Raw genomic sequence first — 22,500 nt, forward strand, 5'->3', positions numbered from 1 at the left:
CAAAAAAAGTCCAAATAAGTCAGGGTGTGATGTGACAGGTGGTGACAGTACACCTACTTTGAGACAAGAGCTATAATCATGCATGCTTGCTTATGCTTTAAAGTCATGTCCAAAAATCGCAAAAAGGTATCTAATGCTTAAACCAAAAATAAACAAAAGGTGAGTGCCTCTAAGAAAGGGCATTGAAGCTTAGGGAAGGCTGTGCAGAACAAAACTAAAACTGAACTGGCTACAAAGTCAACAAAAACAGAATGCTGGACGACAGCAAAGACTTACTGTGGAGCAAAAACGGCGTCCAAAGCCACCAAAATAGGAGCGCAAGACAGGAAGTAAAATACTACACACAGGAAAACAGCAAAAAAGTCCAAATAAGTCAGGGTGTGATGTGACAGGTGGTGATAGTACACCTACTTTGAGACAAGAGCTATAGTCATGCATGCTTGGTTATGCTTTAAAGTCATATCCAAAAATTACATAAAGGTGTCTAATGCTTAAACCAAAAAAAAAACAAAAGGTGAGTGCCCCTAAGAAAAGGCATTGAAGCTAAGGGAAGGCTATGCAGAACCAAACTAAAACGGAACTGGCTACAAAGTAAACAAAAACAGAATGCTGGACGACAGCAAAGACTTACTGTGGAGCAAAAACGGCGTCCAAAGCCACCAAAATAGGGGCGCAAGACAGGAAGTAAAACACCACACACAGGAAAACAGCAAAAAAGTCCAAATAAGTCAGGGTGTGATGTGACAGGTGGTGACAGTACACCTACTTTGAGACAAGAGCTATAGTCATGCATGCTTGGTTGTGCTTTAAAGTCATGTCCAAAAATTGCAAAAAGGTGTCTAATGCTTAAACCAAAAATAAACAAAAGGTGAGTGTCCCTAAGAAAAGGCATTGAAGCTTAGGGAAGGCTATGCAGAACCAAACTAAAACTGAACTGGCTACAAAGTCAACAAAAACAGAATGCTGGACGACAGCAAAGACTTACTGTGGAGCAAAAACGGCGTCCAAAGCCACCAAAATAGGACGCAAGACAGGAAGTAAAACACTACACACAGGAACACAGCAAAAAAGTCCAAATAAGTCAGGTGGTGACAGTACACCTACTTTGAGACAAGAGCTATAGTCATGCATGCTTGCTTATGCTTCTAAGTCATATCCAACAAAAACGACTTTTTACTATCAATTGAGATTTGTGAGCCTCCGCATTTTTCCAACGCAAACAAATGTGCCTTGGCTCAAAAACAGGTTAAAAAACACAGGACAACGTCATCTGCAGGGCTCTGGTTCCTACACCGGGTCTGGACCGTTATCTACGCATCGGCCGGCTGTATTGTCCCAACTGCACTTTAATTGGGTCTGGCCGGCTAATTATGAAGGCTTGAATCAATAACGGGAATCCAAGGCGGACCGGGATGGTTCACCGAGACCGTCAGTAACTGCAGCACCGGACCCGACTGCTCTTGAACCAGCAAGAGGTTCTACTGCATGATCGAGTTAGTATCAGGGGGTTCTACTGCATGATCGAGTTAGTATCAGGGGGTTCTACTGCATGATCGAGTTAGTATCAGGGGGTTCTACTGCATGATCGAGTTAGTATCAGGGGGTTCTACTGCATGATCAAGTTAGTATCAGGGGGTTCTACTGCATGATCGAGTTAGTATCAGGGGGTTCTACTGCATGATCGAGTTAGTATCAGGGGGTTCTACTGCATGATCGAGTTAGTATCGGGGGTTCTACTGGATGATCGAGTTAGTATCAGGGGGTTCTACTGCATGATCGAGTTAGTATCAGGGGGTTCTACTGCATGAGTTAGTATCAGGGGGTTCTACTGGATGATCGAGTTAGTATCAGGGGGTTCTACTGCATGATCGAGTTAGTATCAGGGGGTTCTACTGCATGATCGAGTTAGTATCAGGGGGTTCTACTGCATGATCGAGTTAGTATCAGGGGGTTCTACTGCATGATCGAGTTAGTATCAGGGGGTTCTAGTGCATGATCGAGTTAGTATCAGGGGGTTCTACTGCATGATCGAGTTAGTATCAGGTGGTTCCACTGCATGATCGAGTTAGTATCAGGGGGTTCCACTGCATGATCGAGTTAGTATCAGGGGGTTCTACTGCATGATCGAGTTAGTATCAGGGGGTTCTACTGGATGATCGAGTTAGTATCAGGGGGTTCTACTGCATGATCGAGTTAGTATCGGGGGTTCTACTGCATGATCGAGTTAGTATCGGGGGTTCTACTGCATGATCGAGTTAGTATCAGGGGGTTCTACTGGATGATTGAGTTAGTATCAGGGGGTTCTACTGCATGATCGAGTTAGTATCAGGGGGTTCTACTGCATGATCGAGTTAGTATCAGGGGGTTCTACTGCATGATCGAGTTAGTATCAGGGGGTTCTACTGGATGATCGAGTTAGTATCAGGGGGTTCTACTGGATGATCGAGTTAGTATCAGGGGGTTCTACTGCATGATCGAGTTAGTATCAGGGGGTTCTACTGCATGATCGAGTTAGTATCAGGGGGTTCTACTGGATGATCGAGTTAGTATCAGGGGGTTCTACTGCATGATCGAGTTAGTATCAGGGGGTTCTACTGCATGATCGAGTTAGTATCGGGGGTTCTACTGGATGATCGAGGTTAGTATCAGGGGGTTCTACTGCATGATCGAGTTAGTATCAGGGGGTTCTACTGCATGAGTTAGTATCAGGGGGTTCTACTGGATGATAGAGTTAGTATCAGGGGGTTCTACTGCATGATCGAGTTAGTATCAGGGGGTTCTACTGCATGATCGAGTTAGTATCAGGGGGTTCTACTGCATGATCGAGTTAGTATCAGGGGGTTCTACTGCATGATCGAGTTAGTATCAGGGGGTTCTACTGCATGATCGAGTTAGTATCAGGGGGTTCTACTGCATGATCGAGTTAGTATCAGGTGGTTCTACTGCATGATCGAGTTAGTATCAGGGGGTTCTACTGCATGATCGAGTTAGTATCAGGGGGTTCTACTGCATGATCGAGTTAGTATCAGGTGGTTCTACTGCATGATCGAGTTAGTATCAGGGGCTTTTGTCCAGATCAGGTTTCAGTTTGGAGAGTGAATAAAGCAGGCATGAATCAAAGAAGTTCAAATAGGTATAAAAAGATTTAGAGTCCAAGGAAGCGTTTGAAAAGGGATATGATATACTTCTGAGAGGTGTGTGATGTGAACAGATTATCCTGTCTTGGCGGGCGGGGGTGTTGGACCCAGCAGAATCCCAAATCTTTAGCAGCGCTGCTCAGAGATGAATCATCAATTAGAGTTTATTAAGTGGGAGGACAGTGGGCTCGGACTGGGGAAGACATCTTTTCTGCCGTGAAGGTCGGTGAGTGTCGGCCATGTTGATTCTAATGAGAGCCAACGTAGTCTGGGATAGGGATGGGGATCGAACGTGTTCTCTTTTTTTTTTTCTACGGAGGAACTGTCGAAAGAGCTTTGTTGGCGTGTTGAATTGACAGGAAACCATGGCAACAGCCGAGACGTAGAGTTGGGAGAAGACTAAGGATGTGGCGACTGATTGGGAATCTAATCATCAGTTCGTGGATAAGTATGTGATCGCCACGGCTGGTTGATGACTTCTCATTCTAACGTTGGATTTATTTGGAGCTGAGATAGGCTCCAGCACACCTCGCGACCCCAGAAGGGACAAGCGGTAGAAAATGGATGGATGGAGTCCCATGGTTGACGAGCTCATTGTGTCTCTGTTCGCCGTGTGGAGACACTTAGTAATAATAGTCACCTCCCTTACGGAAAATAAAATGTTTTTCTTCGGATCGTATTTTGCAGACTATAAGACCCACCCACTAAATTGTAGAAAAAAGGAATATATATATATATATATATATACACACATACAGTGGAGCAAAGAAGTATTTAGTCAGCCAGCGATTGTGCAAGTTCTCCCACTTAAAATGATGACTGAGGTCTGTCATTTTCATCCTAGGTACACTTCAACTGTGAGAGACAGAATGTGAAGGAACAAAACAGAAACGTCATTGATGTCTTTATTCATCCTTTGAGATTAATACAATTGTTTTATTAGGGTTCCAGATATTTATCAGGAATCTTATTCATTGTACTTTGTATACAATTTGAGTTTGAACAGTTCCTTCAATTGGATCATTTTAGTAGATTGTTTGATTTCTTTGCCTAATCCATTCTATTATTTTGTCATTAGCAAACAAGGATCCGTAGATGAGCCGCACCTTTGTATAAAACGCAGGGTCTAAAGCCCTCAAAATCCCTGATGGTACATCCGTAGAGACCCGCGTAAAAACATACATACTTAGAGACCAGCGTAAGAACACGGAACATAGAAGACTGAGAAGCTAAACTATGAATTATTGAGGAGACCATAAACCTTGGGTACACAATTAAAGCCGTGATGAAGAGGATCCGGAGTCTATTGGCCGGATCAATGTTTGCTGGGGTGTTTGAGCAGGGGGATCAGTGGTGGCCGCCCGTCTTCTACTCTGATAATTGGAAGCTGAGACTCCTATGAGGGACGAGAAGTCAGTCTGGGTTTGGAGACGGGGGCTAAATGAAGAGATGTGTTTGGAAATGAGGGGCCCCAAGTCCCCGTAGGACTCGTAATGAAGAGAAGTCCCAAAAGCCTCTGACAGAGCCCCCCCCCCCGCCAACCAGCGAGGCGAAGTGCAGCAGAGAAGACAGGAAATGGAAGTTTGGAGAATGGCAAAATACATTGGGAGTACGATTAAGAGATTGATTGATTGATTGATTGATTGATTGATTGATTGATTGATTGATTGAGACTTGTATGAGTAGATTGCAGAGTACAGTAAATATTATCCGTACAATTGACCACTAAATGGTAACAGCACTATAAGTTTTTCAACTTGTTTAAGTCGGAGTCCACGTTGATCAATTCATGGTAATATATGCACAACATAGATATAGACAACATTGACATGGACAACATGGGGACTACGTTTGACTACGACAACCAAACGAAGGCGTCATTGATGCAATGCTAGTCCTAGCTAGCGGCTAATGTCACTAAATCACTGATCCACGCCTGTATGCATGCTGTTTGACCATGTTTAGTCAACGTTGGGTTCTGACGTTGATTTGAACATAACATTTTGGTCATGTCCCGAACAATATTCTACAAACCCCGTTTCCATATGAGTTGGGAAATTGTGTTAGATGTAAATATAAACAGAATACAATGATTTGCAAATCCTTTTCAACCCATATTCAGTTGAATATGCTACAAAGACAACATATTTGATGTGCAAATAATCATCAGCTTTAGTATTTGATGCCAGCAACACGTGACAAAGAAGTTGGGAAAGGTGGCAATAATACTGATATAGTTGAGAAATGCTCATCAAACGCTTATTGGGAACATCCCGCAGGTGTGCAGGCTAATTGGGAACAGGTGGGTGCCATGATTGGGTATAAAAACAGCTTCCCAAAAAAATGCTCAGTCTTTCACAAGAAAGGATGGGGCGAGGTACACCCCTTTGTCCACAACTGCGTGAGCAAATAGTCAAACAGTTTAAGAACAACCTTTCTCAAAGTGACATTGCAAGAAATTGAGGGATTTCAACATCTACGCTCCATAATATCATCAAAAGGTTCAGAGAATCTGGAGAAATCACTCCACGTAAGCGGCATGGCCGGAAACCAACATTGAATGACCGTGACCTTCCATCCCTCAGACGAAACTGTATCAAAAACCGACATCAATCTCTAAAGGATATCACCACATGGGCTCAGGAACACTTCAGAAAACCACTGTCACTAAATACAGTTGGTCGCTACATCTTTAAGTGCAATTAGATGCAAAGCGAAAGCCATTTATCAACAACATCCAGAAACGCCGCCGGCTTCTCTGGGCCTGAGATCATCAAAGATGGACTGATGCAAAGTGGAAAAGTGTTCTGTGGTCTGACGAGTACACATTTCAAATTATTTTTGGAAATATTCGACATCATGTCATCCGGATCAAAGGGGAAGCGAACTATCCAGACTGTTATCGACGCAAAGTTGAAAAGCCAGCATGTGTGATGGTATGGGGGTGCATTAGTGCCCAAGGCATGGGTAACTTACACATCTGTGAAGGCACCATTAATGCTGAAAGGTACATACAGGTTTTGGAACAACATATGCTGACATCTAAGCGCTGTCTTTTCCATGGACGCCCCTGCTTATTTCAGCAAGACAATGCCAAGCCACATTCAGCACGTGTTACGACAGCGTGGCTTCATAAAAAAAGAGTGCGGGTACTTTCCTTGCCCGCCTGCAGTCCAGACCTGTCTCCCATGGAAAATGTGTGGCGCATTATGAAGCGTAAAATAGGACAGCGGAGACCCCGGACTGTTGAAGGACTGAAGCTCTACATAAAACAAGAATGGGAAAGAATTTCACTTTCAAAGATTCAACAATTAGTTTCCTCAGTTCCCAAACGTTTATTGAGTGTTGTTAAAAGAAAAGGTGATGTAACACAGTGGTGAACATGCCCTTTCCCAACTACTTTGGCACGTGTTGCAGCCATGAAATTCTAATTATTATTATTTGGTGCCTGCTGGACTATCTAGTGGACGTATGTTAAAAACATGACTGAGACCAATAAAAAAGAGACTCCAGCACATCGTGTGAATGGACCTACATTTGTTCTGCATATTAACCAGGACATCATTATGCATAATAACAATAATAAATGTCAGTATTATCAGATCAATCAATCAATCAATGTTTACTTATATAGCCCTAAATCACTAGTGTCTCAAAGGGCTGCACAGACCACCACGACATCCTCGGTAGGCCCACATAAGGGCAAGGAAAACTCACACCCAGTGGGACGTCTGTGACAATGATGACTATGAGAACCTTAGAGAGGAGGAAAGCAATGGATGTCGAGCGGGTCTAACATGATACTGTGAAAGTTCAATCCACAATGGATCCAACACAGTCGCGAGAGTCCAGTCCAAAGCGGGTCCAACTCAGCAGCGAGAGTCCCGTTCACAGCGGAGCCAGCAGGAAACCATCCCAAGCGGAGGCGGCTCAGCAGCGCAGAGATGTCGAGGCAGCGCAGAGATGTCCCCAGCCGATACACAGGCAAGCAGTACATGGCCACCGGATCGGACCGGACCCCCTCCACAGGGGAGAGTGGGACATAGAAGAAAAAGAAAAGAAACAGCAGATCAACTGGTCTAAAAAGGGAGTCTATTTAAAGGCTACAGTATACAAATGAGTTTTAAGGTGAGACTTAAATGCTTCTACTGAGGTAGCATCTCGAACTGTTACCGGGAGGGCATTCCAGAGTACTGGAGCCCGAACGGAAAACGCTCTATAGCCCGCAGACTTTTTTTGGGCTTTGGGAATCACTAACAAGCCGGAGTCCTTTGAACGCCCCGCTTTATTCCCCCAAGTCATTATTGTCTGGGCTGAGGTGCCCCCTTCTCCCACTGATTTGTGGGTAATGAGCTGGCACCCCCTCTTCAATTATTCTCATTGAAAAAGTGATTTCTCACTCCAGGGGGCAAATCGGAGAAGCCGAACGCATGAACTCTAATCAAGAATTAGCCACGGAGCGAGCGGCGAGCGGCGGGGCGGAGAGACGCCCGCGCCCAGATACTAGGCAGATGTGGGCGGGAACAGGAGGTGGGAAGAGGACGACAAGAAGATGGTGGATTGAAGGAGCAGGTTTACATCTCCTGTGGAGTTTGCATGTACTTCTGTGGGCTTCTGCCACTCTGCTTCCCTCCCACAGTGGACAACTTATTATCTTTAGGTGGAAAACATAAGTGATGACATCCAACATAAGCACCTGTCATATGGCAAGATAAAATCATATTTTTTATACAAACCCCGTTTCCATATAAGTTGGGAAATTGTGTTAGATGTAAATATAAACAGAATACAATGATTTGCAAATCATTTCCAACCCATATTCAGTTGAATATGCTACAAAGACAACATATTTGATGTTCAAACTCATAAACTTTAGTTTTTTTTGCAAATAACTTAGAATTTCATGGCTGCAACACGTGCCAAAGTAGTTGGGAAAGGGCATGTTCACCACTGTGTTACATCACCTTTTCTTTTAACAACACTCAATAAACGTTTGGGAACTGAGGAAACTAATTGTTGAAGCTTTGAAAGTGGAATTCTTTCCCATTCTTGTTTTATGTAGAGCTTCAGTCCTTCAACAGTCCGGGGTCTCCGCTGTCGTATTTTACGCTTCGTAATGCGCCACACATTTTCCATGGGAGACAGGTCTGGACTGCAGGCGGGCCAGGAAAGTACCCGCACTTGTGGACAGTCCGCAAATGGGCACTCGCCAGACCACAGAACACTTTTCCACTTTGCATCAGTCCATCTTAGATGATCTCGGGCCCAGAGAAGCCGGCGGCGTTTCCGGATGTTGTTGATAAATGGCGTTCGCTTTGCATAGTAGAGCTTTAACTTGCACTTACAGATGTAGCGACACACTGTATTTAGTGACAGTGGTTTTCTGAAGTGTTTCTGAGCCCATGTGGTGATATCCTTTAATAACTGATGTAGTTTTTTTATATGTTGCCGTCTGAGCGATCGAAAGTCACTGTCATTCAATGTTGGTTCCCGGCCATGCCGCTTACGTGGAGTGATTTCTCCAGATTCTCTTAACCTTTTGATGATATTATGGAGCGTAGATGTTGAAATCCCTAAATTTCTTGCAATTGCACTTTGAGAAAGGTTGTTCTTAAACTGTTTGACTATTTGCTCACGCAGTTGTGGACAAAGGGGTGTACCTCGCCCCATCCTTTCTTGTGAAAGACTGAGCATTTTTTGGGAAGCTGTTTTTATACCCAATCATGGCACCCACCTGTTCCCAATTAGCCTGCACACCTGTGGGATGTTCCAAATAAGTGTTTGATGAGCATTCCTCAACTTTATCAGTATTTATTGCCACCTTTCCCAACTTCTTTGTCACATGTGGCTGGCATCAAATTCTAAAGTTAATGATTTGCAAAAAAAAAAAAGGAGTCATAGTATTATGATTTGTTTCTAAATGTGAAATACTTCCTTGTGGTCTACAAAACATGTAAGGCTGCTTCTTTGCTCAAAATGTTGCATAGATGATGTTTTACACATCATCTTCAAGTCAATTCAGGATGCGGCGTTTTGTAGGCGGGGTTATTTACATGCCTCCACTTCGACAGAGTCTTCTCCCCGTCATCTTTGTTGTAGCGGTGTAGCGTGCAAGGACGGGAGTGCAAGAAGTGTCAAAAGATGGCGCTAACTTTTTTAAAGACATTCAGACTTTACTTCGATCAATAACGGAGCAGCATATCCTCATCCGGAAACATCAACAACACCCGGAAATGTGTCCCGTGAAAAAGCGTGATTATTGTGTACATTTAATGACTTGTATACATCAGTGCTTCCCACAAGTTATTTAGTTCCATCCATCCATCCATTTTCTACCGCTTATTCCCTTTTGGCGCCTATCTCAGCTACAATCGGGCGGAAGGCGGGGTACACCCTGGACAAGTCGCCACCTCATCGCAGGGCCAACACAGATAGACAGACAACATTCACACTCACATTCACACACTAGGGACCATTTAATGTTGCCAATAATACAAATATTATTTGTATTTGATGACTTGTACACATCAGTTTTGGTAAACAACAAACGGTGACCCAGAATGTGCAGTTTTAAAAGTCAAACTATATTGAATAAACTGCCATTAAAGTGAGGTAGTGTAAATAATGTGCACCAACAACACATAAAACAAGTTGAATGATTATTAGGCGATCACGATTATATTTTGGCCGCCCTGAGCGCTCGCACACCCGAGACTAGAAAAGGAAAAGCTAACGAAGATAAACACGTTGTGCTTTTAATGAATAAAGTATTGTAGTATGTGACATACATGCACCTTTTGAAGCTCATCAGCAGTTTAATCCAGCGGAGACAAATAAATATGATTAGTTTCAGAAATGTCAGCTGTGGAATTCATCAAGCAGGTGAGGCCTGGAGCAGCTTGTGTGCACGCCCGCCTGGCAGCTTTGCATAATTGCATGCATGTTTGTGTCCTTTTTCAAACACCACTGGCGGCGGAAACGCACGCAGGTTGAACCTTTGCAGCATTTTGTTGTCTGCAGCGTTTTGTTGTCTGCAGCCTCCCGGACACTCATGTGGGGACGTGGCCAACACACTTTGCTACTCCCAATATTACTAACATCACAATATATGAGGTTGTGTTATGTTACATTACTAACATCACAATATATGAGGTTGTGTTATGTTACATTACTAACATCACAATATATGAGGTTGTGTTATGTTACATTACAAACATCACAATATATGAGGTTGTGTTATGTTACATTACTAACATTACAATATATGAGGTTGTGTTATGTTACATTACTAACATTACAATATATGAGGTTGTGTTATGTTACATTACTAACATCACAATATATGAGGTTGTGTTATGTTACATTACTAACATCACAATATATGAGGTTGTGTTATGTTACATTACTAACATCACAATATATGAGGTTGTGTTATGTTACATTACAAACATTACAATATATGAGGTTGTGTTATGTTACATTACAAACATTACAATATATGAGGTTGTGTTATGTTACATTACAAACATCACAATATATGAGGTTGTGTTATGTTACATTACTAACATTACAATATATGAGGTTGTGTTATGTTACATTACTAACATCACAATATATGAGGTTGTGTTATGTTACATTACTATCATCACAATATATGAGGTTGTGTTATGTTACATTACTAACATCACAATATATGAGGTTGGGTTATGTTACATTACTAACATCACAATATATGAGGTTGTGTTATGTTACATTACTAACATCACAATATATGAGGTTGTGTTATGTTACATTAATAACATCACAATATATGAGGTTGGGTTATGTTACATTACTAACATCACAATATATGAGGTTGTGTTACATTACATTACTAACATCACAATATATGAGGTTGTGTTATGTTACATTACTAACATCACAATATATGAGGTTGTGTTACGTTACATTACTAACATCACAATATATGAGGTTGTGTTATGTTACATTACTAACATTACAATATATGAGGTTGTGTTATGTTACATTACAAACATCACAATATATGAGGTTGTGTTATGTTACATTACAAACATCACAATATATGAGGTTGTGTTATGTTACATTACAAACATCACAATATATGAGGTTGTGTTACATTACATTACTAACATTACAATATATGAGGTTGTGTTATGTTACATTACTAACATCACAATATATGAGGTTGTGTTATGTTACATTACTAACATTACAATATATGAGGTTGTGTTATGTTACATTACTAGCATCACAATATATGAGGTTGTATTAAGTTACATTACTAACATCACAATATATGAGGTTGTGTTATGTTACATTACTAACATCACAATATATGAGGTTGTGTTACGTTACATTACTAACATCACAATATATGAGGTTGTGTTATGTTACATTACTAACATTACAATATATGAGGTTGTGTTATGTTACATTACAAACATCACAATATATGAGGTTGTGTTATGTTACATTACTAACATCACAATATATGAGGTTGTGTTATGTTACATTACTAACATCACAATATATGAGGTTGTGTTATGTTACATTACAAACATCACAATATATGAGGTTGTGTTATGTTACATTACAAACATTACAATATATGAGGTTGTGTTATGTTACATTACTAACATCACAATATATGAGGTTGTGTTATGTTACATTACTAACATCACAATATATGAGGTTGTGTTATGTTACATTACTAACATCACAATATATGAGGTTATGTTATGTTACATTACTAACATCACAATATATGAGGTTGTGTTATGTTACATTACTAACATCACAATATATGAGGTTGTGTTATGTTACATTACTAACATCACAATATATGAGGTTGTGTTATGTTACATTACTAACATCACAATATATGAGGTTGTGTTATGTTACATTGCTAACATCACAATATATGAGGTTGTGTTATGTTACATTACTAACATCACAATATATGAGGTTATGTTATGTTACATTACTAACATCACAATATATGAGGTTGTGTTATGTTACATTACTAACATCACAATATATGAGGTTGTGTTATGTTACATTACTAACATCACAATATATGAGGTTGTGTTATGTTACATTACTAACATCACAATATATGAGGTTGTGTTATGTTACATTACTAACATCACAATATATGAGGTTGTGTTATGTTACATTACTAACATCACAATATATGAGGTTGTGTTACATTACATTACTAACATCACAATATATGAGGTTGTGTTATGTTACATTACTAACATCACAATATATGAGGTTGTGTTATGTTACATTACTAACATCACAATATATGAGGTTGTGTTATGTTACATTACTAACATTACAATATATGAGGTTGTATTATGTTACATTACAAACATCACAATATATGAGGTTGTGTTATGTTACATTACAAACATCACAATATATGAGGTTGTGTTATGTTACATTACTAACATCACAATATATGAGGTTGTGTTATGTTACATTACTAACATCACAATATATGAGGTTGTGTTACGTTACATTACTAACATCACAATATATGAGGTTGTGTTATGTTACATTACTAACATTACAATATATGAGGTTGTATTATGTTACATTACAAACATCACAATATATGAGGTTGTGTTATGTTACATTACAAACATCACAATATATGAGGCTGTGTTACATTACATTACTAACATCACAATATATGAGGTTGTGTTACGTTACATTACTAACATCACAATATATGAGGTTGTGTTATGTTACATTTCTAACATTACAATATATGAGGTTGTGTTATGTTACATTACTAACATCACAATATATGAGGTTGTGTTATGTTACATTACTAACATCACAATATATGAGGTTGTGTTATGTTACATTACAAACATCACAATATATGAGGTTGTGTTATGTTACATTACAAATATCACAATATATGAGGCTGTGTTATGTTACATTACATTACTAACATCACAATATATGAGGTTGTGTTATGTTACATTACTAACATTACAATATATGAGGTTGTGTTATGTTACATTACTAACATCACAATATATGAGGTTGTGTTACGTTACATTACTAACATCACAATATATGAGGTTGTGTTATGTTACATTACTAACATCACAATATATGAGGTTGTGTTATGTTACATTACTAACATCACAATATATGAGGTTGTGTTATGTTACATTACTAACATCACAATATATGAGGTTGTGTTATGTTACATTACTAACATCACAATATATGAGGTTGTGTTATGTTACATTACTAACATCACAATATATGAGGTTGTGTTATGTTACATTACTAACATCACAATATATGAGGTTGTGTTATGTTACATTACTAACATTACAATATATGAGGTTGTGTTATGTTACATTACAAACATCACAATATATGAGGTTGTGTTATGTTACATTACTAACATCACAATATATGAGGTTGTGTTATGTTACATTACTAACATTACAATATATGAGGTTGTGTTATGTTACATTACTAACATCACAATATATGAGGTTATGTTATGTTACATTACTAACATTACAATATATGAGGTTGTGTTATGTTACATTACAAACATTACAATATATGAGGTTGTGTTATGTTACATTACTAACATCACAATATATGAGGTTGTGTTATGTTACATTACTAACATCACAATATATGAGGTTGTGTTATGTTACATTACTAACATCACAATATATGAGGTTGTGTTATGTTACATTACTAACATCACAATATATGAGGTTGTGTTATGTTACATTACTAACATCACAATATATGAGGTTGTGTTATGTTACATTACTAACATCACAATATATGAGGTTGTGTTATGTTACATTACTAACATTACAATATATGAGGTTGTGTTATGTTACATTACAAACATTACAATATATGAGGTTGTGTTATGTTACATTACTAACATCACAATATATGAGGTTGTGTTATGTTACATTACTAACATCACAATATATGAGGTTGTGTTATGTTACATTACTAACATCACAATATATGAGGTTGTGTTATGTTACATTACTAACATCACAATATATGAGGTTGTGTTATGTTACATTACATCACAATATATGAGGTTGTGTTATGTTACATTACATCACAATATATGAGGTTGTGTTATGTGCAGCGAGCAGAGTCGTGGAAACTAAGATTTGTGGAGCCACATATTCCCAATAATTCTCATATATTCCCATTAATTCTGGGGTGAGTTTTTCCTTGCCCTTATGTGGGCTCTGTACCAAGGATGTCGTTGTGGTTTGTGCAGCCCTTTGAGACACTTGTGATTTAGGGCTATATAAATAAACATTGATTGATTGATGGATATTCCCATTCATTCCCACATATTCCCATTAATTCCCATATAGTCCCAGTCATTCCCTTATATTCCCATTATTTCTCATATATTCCCATTCATTACCATTATTCCCCACCTATTCCTATTCATTCCCATATATTCCCATTAATTCCCACATATTCCCAGTCATTCCCATTATTCCCCATATAATCCCACTCATTACCAATAATTCCCATATATTCCCATTCATTCCTATATATTCCCAGTCATTCCCTTATATTCCCATTATTCTCCATATATTCCCATTCATTACCAATAATTCCCATATATTCCCATTAATTCCTATATATTCCTAGTCATTCCCTTATATTCCCATTATTTCTCAAATATTCCCATTCATTACCATTAATTCCCACCTATTCCCATTCATTCCCATATATTCCCATTAATTCCAACATATTCCCATATATTCTCATTATTGCCCATATATTCCCATTATTTCCCATATATTCCCATTCCTTACCATTAATTCCCAACTATTTCCGTTCATTCCCATATATTCATATTAATTCCCAGATATTCCCATTAATTCCCATATATCCCAATTAATTCCCATAAAATCCAATTAATTTCCATTTATCCCCAATAATTCCCATGTATTCCCATTAAATCCCATTAATTCCCATATATTCCCATTACTTCCCACATATCCCAATTAATTCCCATAAATTCCTATTAATTTCCATATATTCCAATAATTCCCATATGTTCCCATATATTCCCATATATTCCAATTAATTCCCATGGACGGTGTCAAAATTTGAATAATAAAAAAATGGTCAATATTTCCAATCTTCCCGAGCTTAACTTCTTGTGGTAAATTTCCGGAAAGTTTCCATAAATGTCCCCCCCTTTGCAAGCCTAATTAGTACACATTAATAATCAGTACCTGCAGGTCAAAGTGCACTTAAATGTATTTGCTTGGAAAAAGGCTCCAAAGAAGCAGTTTTACATTTCCTGCAGACCACAAGGAAGTAAGATGAGAACTTTATTGTGAAAATCCGTGGATTCAATTCCCATTGCATCAAATGTACACCTGTGTTATTCTGACTTTGCAAGTCAAATGTGCCGTTTGAGTCATCTCGGGGCCTCATTTGACATTCATAGGCGGCGGTTAAAAGGCCTGATCAAATATAAATGACACAAGCACTCGGAGAACACTAAGTGTTGCCGGGAAGAACAGAACTGCTTGATTGGCATTAGTCACCGGAGGAGGAGACATCAGGATGAAGATAAGTAATTAAACTTGATGTCTACCACTAATTAGTTGGAGTAGAAATGCTAATAACGCTAAATAAGCACAATTTACACACACTAAAGTTATATCATGTTTATTTTAATTAGATTTACTTTTCTTTCTTTATTTGTTTGACAAAAGTGGCTTTTGCAAGGTTGTCCTAATTACCTCTCACTATTATGTTAGATCCACTATGGACTGGACTCTCTCACTATTATGTTAGATCCACTATGGACTGGACTCTCACTATTATGTTAGATCCACTATGGACTGGACTCTCACTATTATGTTAGATCCACTATGGACTGGACTCTCTCACTATTATGTTAGATCCACTATGGACTGGACTCTCACTATTATGTTAGATCCACTATGGACTGGACTCTCACACTATTATGTTAGATCCACTATGGACTGGACTCTCACTATTATGTTAGATCCACTATGGACTGGACTCTCACTATTATGTTAGATCCACTATGGACTGGACTCTCACACTATTATGTTAGATCCACTATGGACTGGACTCTCACACTATTATGTTAGATCCACTATGGACTGGACTCTCACTATTATGTTAGATCCACTATGGACTGGACTCTCACTATTATGTTAGATCCACTATGGACTGGACTCTCACTATTATGTTAGATCCACTATGGACTGGACTCTCACACTATTATGTTAGATCCACTATGGACTGGACTCTCACACTATTATGTTAGATCCACTATGGACTGGACTCTCACTATTATGTTAGATCCACTATGGACTGGACTCTCACTATTATGTTAGATCCACTATGGACTGGACTCTCACTATTATGTTAGATCCACTATGGACTGGACTCTCACACTATTATGTTAGATCCACTATGGACTGGACTCTTATACTTTTATGTTAGATCCACTATGGACTGGACTCTCACACTATTATGTTAGATCCACTATGGACTGGACTCTCACACTATTATGTTAGATCCACTATGGACTGGACTCTCATTATTATGTTGGATCCACTATGGACTGTACTTTCACTATTATGTTAGATCCACTATGGACTGGACTCTCACTATTATGTTAGACCCACTATGGACTGTACTTTCACTATTATGTTAGATCCACTATGGACTGGACTCTCTCACTATTATGTTAGATCCACTATGGACTGGATTCTCACTATTATGTTAGATCCACTATGGACTGGACTCTCACTATTATGTTAGATCCACTATGGACTGGACTCTCACACTATTATGTTTGATCCACTATGGACTGGACTCTCACACTATTGTTAGATCCACTATGGACTGGACTCTCACTATTATGTTAGACCCACTATGGACTGTACTTTCACTATTATGTTAGATCCACTATGGACTGGACTCTCTCACTATTATGTTAGATCCACTATGGACTGGACTCTCACACTATTATGTTAGATCCACTATGGACTGGACTCTCACTATTATGTTAGATCCACTATGGACTGGACTCTCTCTATTATGTTAGATCCACTATGGACTGGACTCTCTCACTATTATGTTAGATCCACTATGGACTGTACTTTCACTATTATGTTAGATCCACTATGGACTGGACTCTCACACTATTATGTTAGATCCACTATGGACTGGACTCTCACACTATTATGTTAGATCCACTATGGACTGGACTCTCACACTATTATGTTAGATCCACTATGGACTGGACTCTCACTATTATGTTGGATATAACTACCAACTGAGGAGACCAGACCACAAGGTCTGCTGGGGTGTGACCGTGATCCTTTTTTTTTTTTCCCTTTGTCATGAAAAGGGGAGGTTTTTGTGCTTGGTGCACTAATTGTTAGTGTATATTGTGGTTTTTATGTTGATTTAATATTTTCTATAAAAATGATTAAAAGACTCTTCTGCGGCCCGGTACCAGTGGTTGTGGACCACTGCTATACGGTACAACCCTCACGAGTACTAATCATATGTGGAATGCATTCCCCTGGAAGCTGAAACGCGACACTATCAGTTGGCCGGTGGTATCTGCAAAGAATCACCAAAGACGCTCACAGTATCGGACCGACCTGTTCTTGTCGATCCAGCCAGCGGTCCACCATGGGATGATTGGCGCTGAGGGAAGACCTGGTCATCTCCCGCTGGAACTGAGTGGTCCTGCCACCGCCGTCGCGAGGAAGACTCCGGTAGGCGTGGCCTCCCCTGCCCTTGACACACAAACACATGCTCAGGACCACCTTTTTTGGTTACTTAGCAACACGTTAGCGGCAGAAACCTTTCAGGGAATGTCAGAAATGGGATAAAGAACAAGTTATCATATTTTGGGGGTGATATAAGTTTAGGTTACAAAGCCCCACTAATTTGTGTCTGGATGCTAGCGTCCCCGCCTCCACCCGCAGAGACCAAGACAGTGGATGACTGACAAGAGGGTTCATTGTAGAGAATCCTGCCTCTCCAGAGCTCGAAAAGTTCTGGCCTGGTTTTGGTGAAACTTGCAGGAAATTGGAAAAAGGACCAAGTGTTTAGACTTTAACATCTGGATTCGAGATCCTATTAAAGGATTCTTTACTGTTGGGAAATACGTCAGAATAATTGTATCAAAAGCTGTCTTTGAACCTAACAAGAAGAAGGCTGGTAAAACTCCACTGTGTAGGATGGGAAGCAACAAGAAGGTGTTCGGTTTCTTTCGTGTGTTGTAATCAACAGAAAAATATTGTTGGGCCCTCACCGGAACTTTGAATAGTGCTGCTAGGATCCTGATGAGAGTGCGGAAATAAAACCACATCACACCCGTTCTCAAATCCCTGCACTGGCTTCCTGTTCCACTCAGGATTGATTACAAAGTCTCCCTACTACTCCACACGACACCTCCATTCTAGACAGGCTAACCTCCTCCAACCTCCAAGGACAAAGCTACAAACAGTGGGAGACCGGGCTTTCTGCTCCGCCGCTCCCAGTCTGTGGAATGCTCTCCCTGACCACCTGAGGGCACCACAGACTGTGGTTGCTTTTAAAAAAAAGGCTTAAAAATCCTGTAATGTTTTAAGTTAGTTTATATCTTCTATTTTATCATGGTGAAGCAATAATAAAAAAAAAGTACAATTTCTTTAAAGTAACCAGCGTTCATTGGTTTTGGCCTATTTATTTTGTGGGGGAAAAACCAAAGACATTTATTCCTGTTGACGCTCTGCTGCTCGCACAAAAAAAGTGTGTAAAGGGACGTGCGGAGTCGGCACCACAAGGGCCAGAAAAGACACTTTTCCCCGCCAAAATAAAAGGCTTTGTGGCCGTTCCCCCTCGCTGTGCTTGGAAGTGTGCTGTCAACATCCTCGGGGCTCTGACGAGTAGAGTGGTTTGTTTTTTAAAAAAAAAAGGATGATCAGACAAAGTCATTGCACCAAAAGGTTCCCGTGTCACATCCTGTCGACCGGGTTGTCCTCCAAGGGAGAAGTAAAGGTTAGACTGTTAACTCTCCTCTTTTGCAAGTCAGAGGGTTGCTATTCAACTGGGTAAAAACCGACACGTGAAGCTAGGCCTTTTAGCTCTTATTTCCAATAGAGCTCTATTGCATCATCACTTCACTTTGAAGAATCACTATTGCATCGTCACTTCACTTTGAAGTCTTGCTGAAGAGTCGTTTTTGCATCATCACTTCACTTTGAAGACTCACTGTTGCATCATCACTTCACTTTGAAGAATCACTAGTGCATCATCACTTCACTTTGAAGGATCACTATTGCATCATCACTTCACTTTGAAGACTCACTATTGCATCATCACTTCACTTTGAAGACTCACTATTGCATCATCACTTCACTTTGAAGACTCACTGATGCATCATCACTTCACTTTGAAGACTCACTGATGCATCATCACTTCACTTTGAAGACTCACTATCGCATCATCACTTCACTTTGAAGAATCACAATTGCATCATCACTTCACTTTGAAGAATCACTATTGCATCATCACTTCACCTTGAAGAATCACTATTGCATCATCACTTCACTTTGAAGACTCACTATCGCATCATCACTTCACTTTGAAGAATCACAATTGCATCGTCACTTCCCTTTGAAGAATCACTATTGCATCATCACTTCACCTTGAAGACTCACTATTGCATCATCACTTCACTTTGGAGAATCAGTATTGCATCGTCACTTCACTTTGAAGTCTTGCTGAAGAGTCGTTTTTGCATCATCACTTCACTTTGAAGACTCACTGTTGCATCATCACTTCACTTTGAAGAATCACTAGTGCATCATCACTTCACTTTGAAGGATCACTATTGCATCATCACTTCACTTTGAAGACTCACTATTGCATCATCACTTCACTTTGAAGACTCACTATTGCATCATCACTTCACTTTGAAGACTCACTGATGCATCATCACTTCACTTTGAAGACTCACTATCGCATCATCACTTTACTTCGAAGACTCACTATCGCATCATCACTTCACTTTGAAGAATCACAATTGCATCGTCACTTCCCTTTGAAGAATCACTATTGCATCATCACTTCACCTTGAAGAATCACTATTGCATCATCACTTCACTTTGAAGACTCACTATTGCATCATCACTTTACTTTGAAGACTCACTATCGCATCATCACTTCACTTTGAAGAATCACTATTGCATCATCACTTCACTTTGAAGACTCACTATTGCATAATCACTTCACTTTGAAGACTCACTATTGCATCATCACTTCACTTTGAAGATTCACTATCGCATCATCACTTCACTTTGAAGACTCACTATTGCATCATCACTTCACTTTGAAGATTCACTATTGCATCATCACTTCACTTTGAAGACTCACTATTGCATCATCACTTCACTTTGAAGACTCACTATTGCATCATCACTTCACTTTGAAGACTCACTGATGCATCATCACTTCACTTTGAAGACTCACTATCGCATCATCACTTTACTTTGAAGACTCACTATCGCATCATCACTTCACTTTGAAGAATCACAATTGCATCGTCACTTCCCTTTGAAGAATCACTATTGCATCATCACTTCACCTTGAAGAATCACTATTGCATCATCACTTCACTTTGAAGACTCACTATTGCATCATCACTTTACTTTGAAGACTCACTATCGCATCATCACTTCACTTTGAAGAATCACTATTGCATCATCACTTCACTTTGAAGACTCACTATTGCATAATCACTTCACTTTGAAGACTCACTATTGCATCATCACTTCACTTTGAAGATTCACTATCGCATCATCACTTCACTTTGAAGACTCACTATTGCATCATCACTTCACTTTGAAGATTCACTATTGCATCATCACTTCACTTTGAAGACTCACTATTGCATCATCACTTCACTTTGAAGATTCACTATTGCATCATCACTTCACTTTGAAGACTCACTATTGCATCATCACTTCACTTTGAAGATTCACTATTGCATCATCACTTCACTTTGAAGACTCACTATTGCATCATCACTTCACTTTGAAGACTCACTATTGCATCATCACTTCACTATGAAGACTCACTATTGCATCATCACTTCACTTTGAAGAATCACTGTCGCATCATCACTTCACTTTGAAGACTCACTATTGCATCATCACTTCACTTTGAAGACTCACTATTGCATCATCACTTCACTTTGGAGAATCAGTATTGCATCGTCACTTCACTTTGAAGTCTTGCTGAAGAGTCGTTTTTGCATCATCACTTCACTTTGAAGACTCACTGTTGCATCATCACTTCACTTTGAAGAATCACTAGTGCATCATCACTTCACTTTGAAGAATCACTATTGCATCATCACTTCACTTTGAAGACTCACTATTGCATCATCACTTCACTTTGAAGACTCACTATTGCATCATCACTTCACTTTGAAGACTCACTGATGCATCATCACTTCACTTTGAAGACTCACTGATGCATCATCACTTCACTTTGAAGACTCACTATCGCATCATCACTTTACTTTGAAGACTCACTATCGCATCATCACTTCACTTTGAAGAATCACAATTGCATCGTCACTTCCCTTTGAAGAATCACTATTGCATCATCACTTCACCTTGAAGAATCACTATTGCATCATCACTTCACTTTGAAGACTCACTATTGCATCATCACTTCACTTTGAAGACTCACTATTGCATCATCACTTCACTTTGGAGAATCAGTATTGCATCGTCACTTCACTTTCAAGTCTTGCTGAAGAGTCGTTTTTGCATCATCACTTCACTTTGAAGACTCACTGTTGCATCATCACTTCACTTTGAAGAATCACTAGTGCATCATCACTTCACTTTGAAGGATCACTATTGCATCATCACTTCACTTTGAAGACTCACTATTGCATCATCACTTCACTTTGAAGACTCACTATTGCATCATCACTTCACCTTGAAGACTCACTATTGCATCATCACTTCACTTTGAAGACTCACTGATGCATCATCACTTCACTTTGAAGACTCACTATCGCATCATCACTTTACTTTGAAGACTCACTATCGCATCATCACTTCACTTTGAAGAATCACAATTGCATCGTCACTTCCCTTTGAAGAATCACTATTGCATCATCACTTCACCTTGAAGAATCACTATTGCATCATCACTTCACCTTGAAGAATCACTATTGCATCATCACTTCACTTTGAAGACTCACTATCGCATCATCACTTCACTTTGAAGACTC

At 39.4% G+C, this 22,500-nt stretch overlaps 1 protein-coding gene across 1 annotated transcript in view; it reads right to left on the reverse strand.

The window, feature by feature from the left end:
* LOC133569800 (partitioning defective 3 homolog) overlaps nt 1-22,500 on the reverse strand; it is a 529,671-nt gene that overhangs the window by 477,494 nt on the left and 29,677 nt on the right. The window contains exon 4 of the mRNA XM_061922423.1: nt 17,861-17,998. Within this exon, the coding sequence (XP_061778407.1) occupies nt 17,861-17,998 (138 nt within the window). The remainder of the gene's footprint in view (nt 1-17,860; nt 17,999-22,500) is intronic.

Source organism: Nerophis ophidion, linkage group LG15 (assembly GCF_033978795.1).
Source record: "Nerophis ophidion isolate RoL-2023_Sa linkage group LG15, RoL_Noph_v1.0, whole genome shotgun sequence".
Classification (NCBI taxonomy): Eukaryota; Metazoa; Chordata; class Actinopteri; order Syngnathiformes; family Syngnathidae; genus Nerophis; species Nerophis ophidion.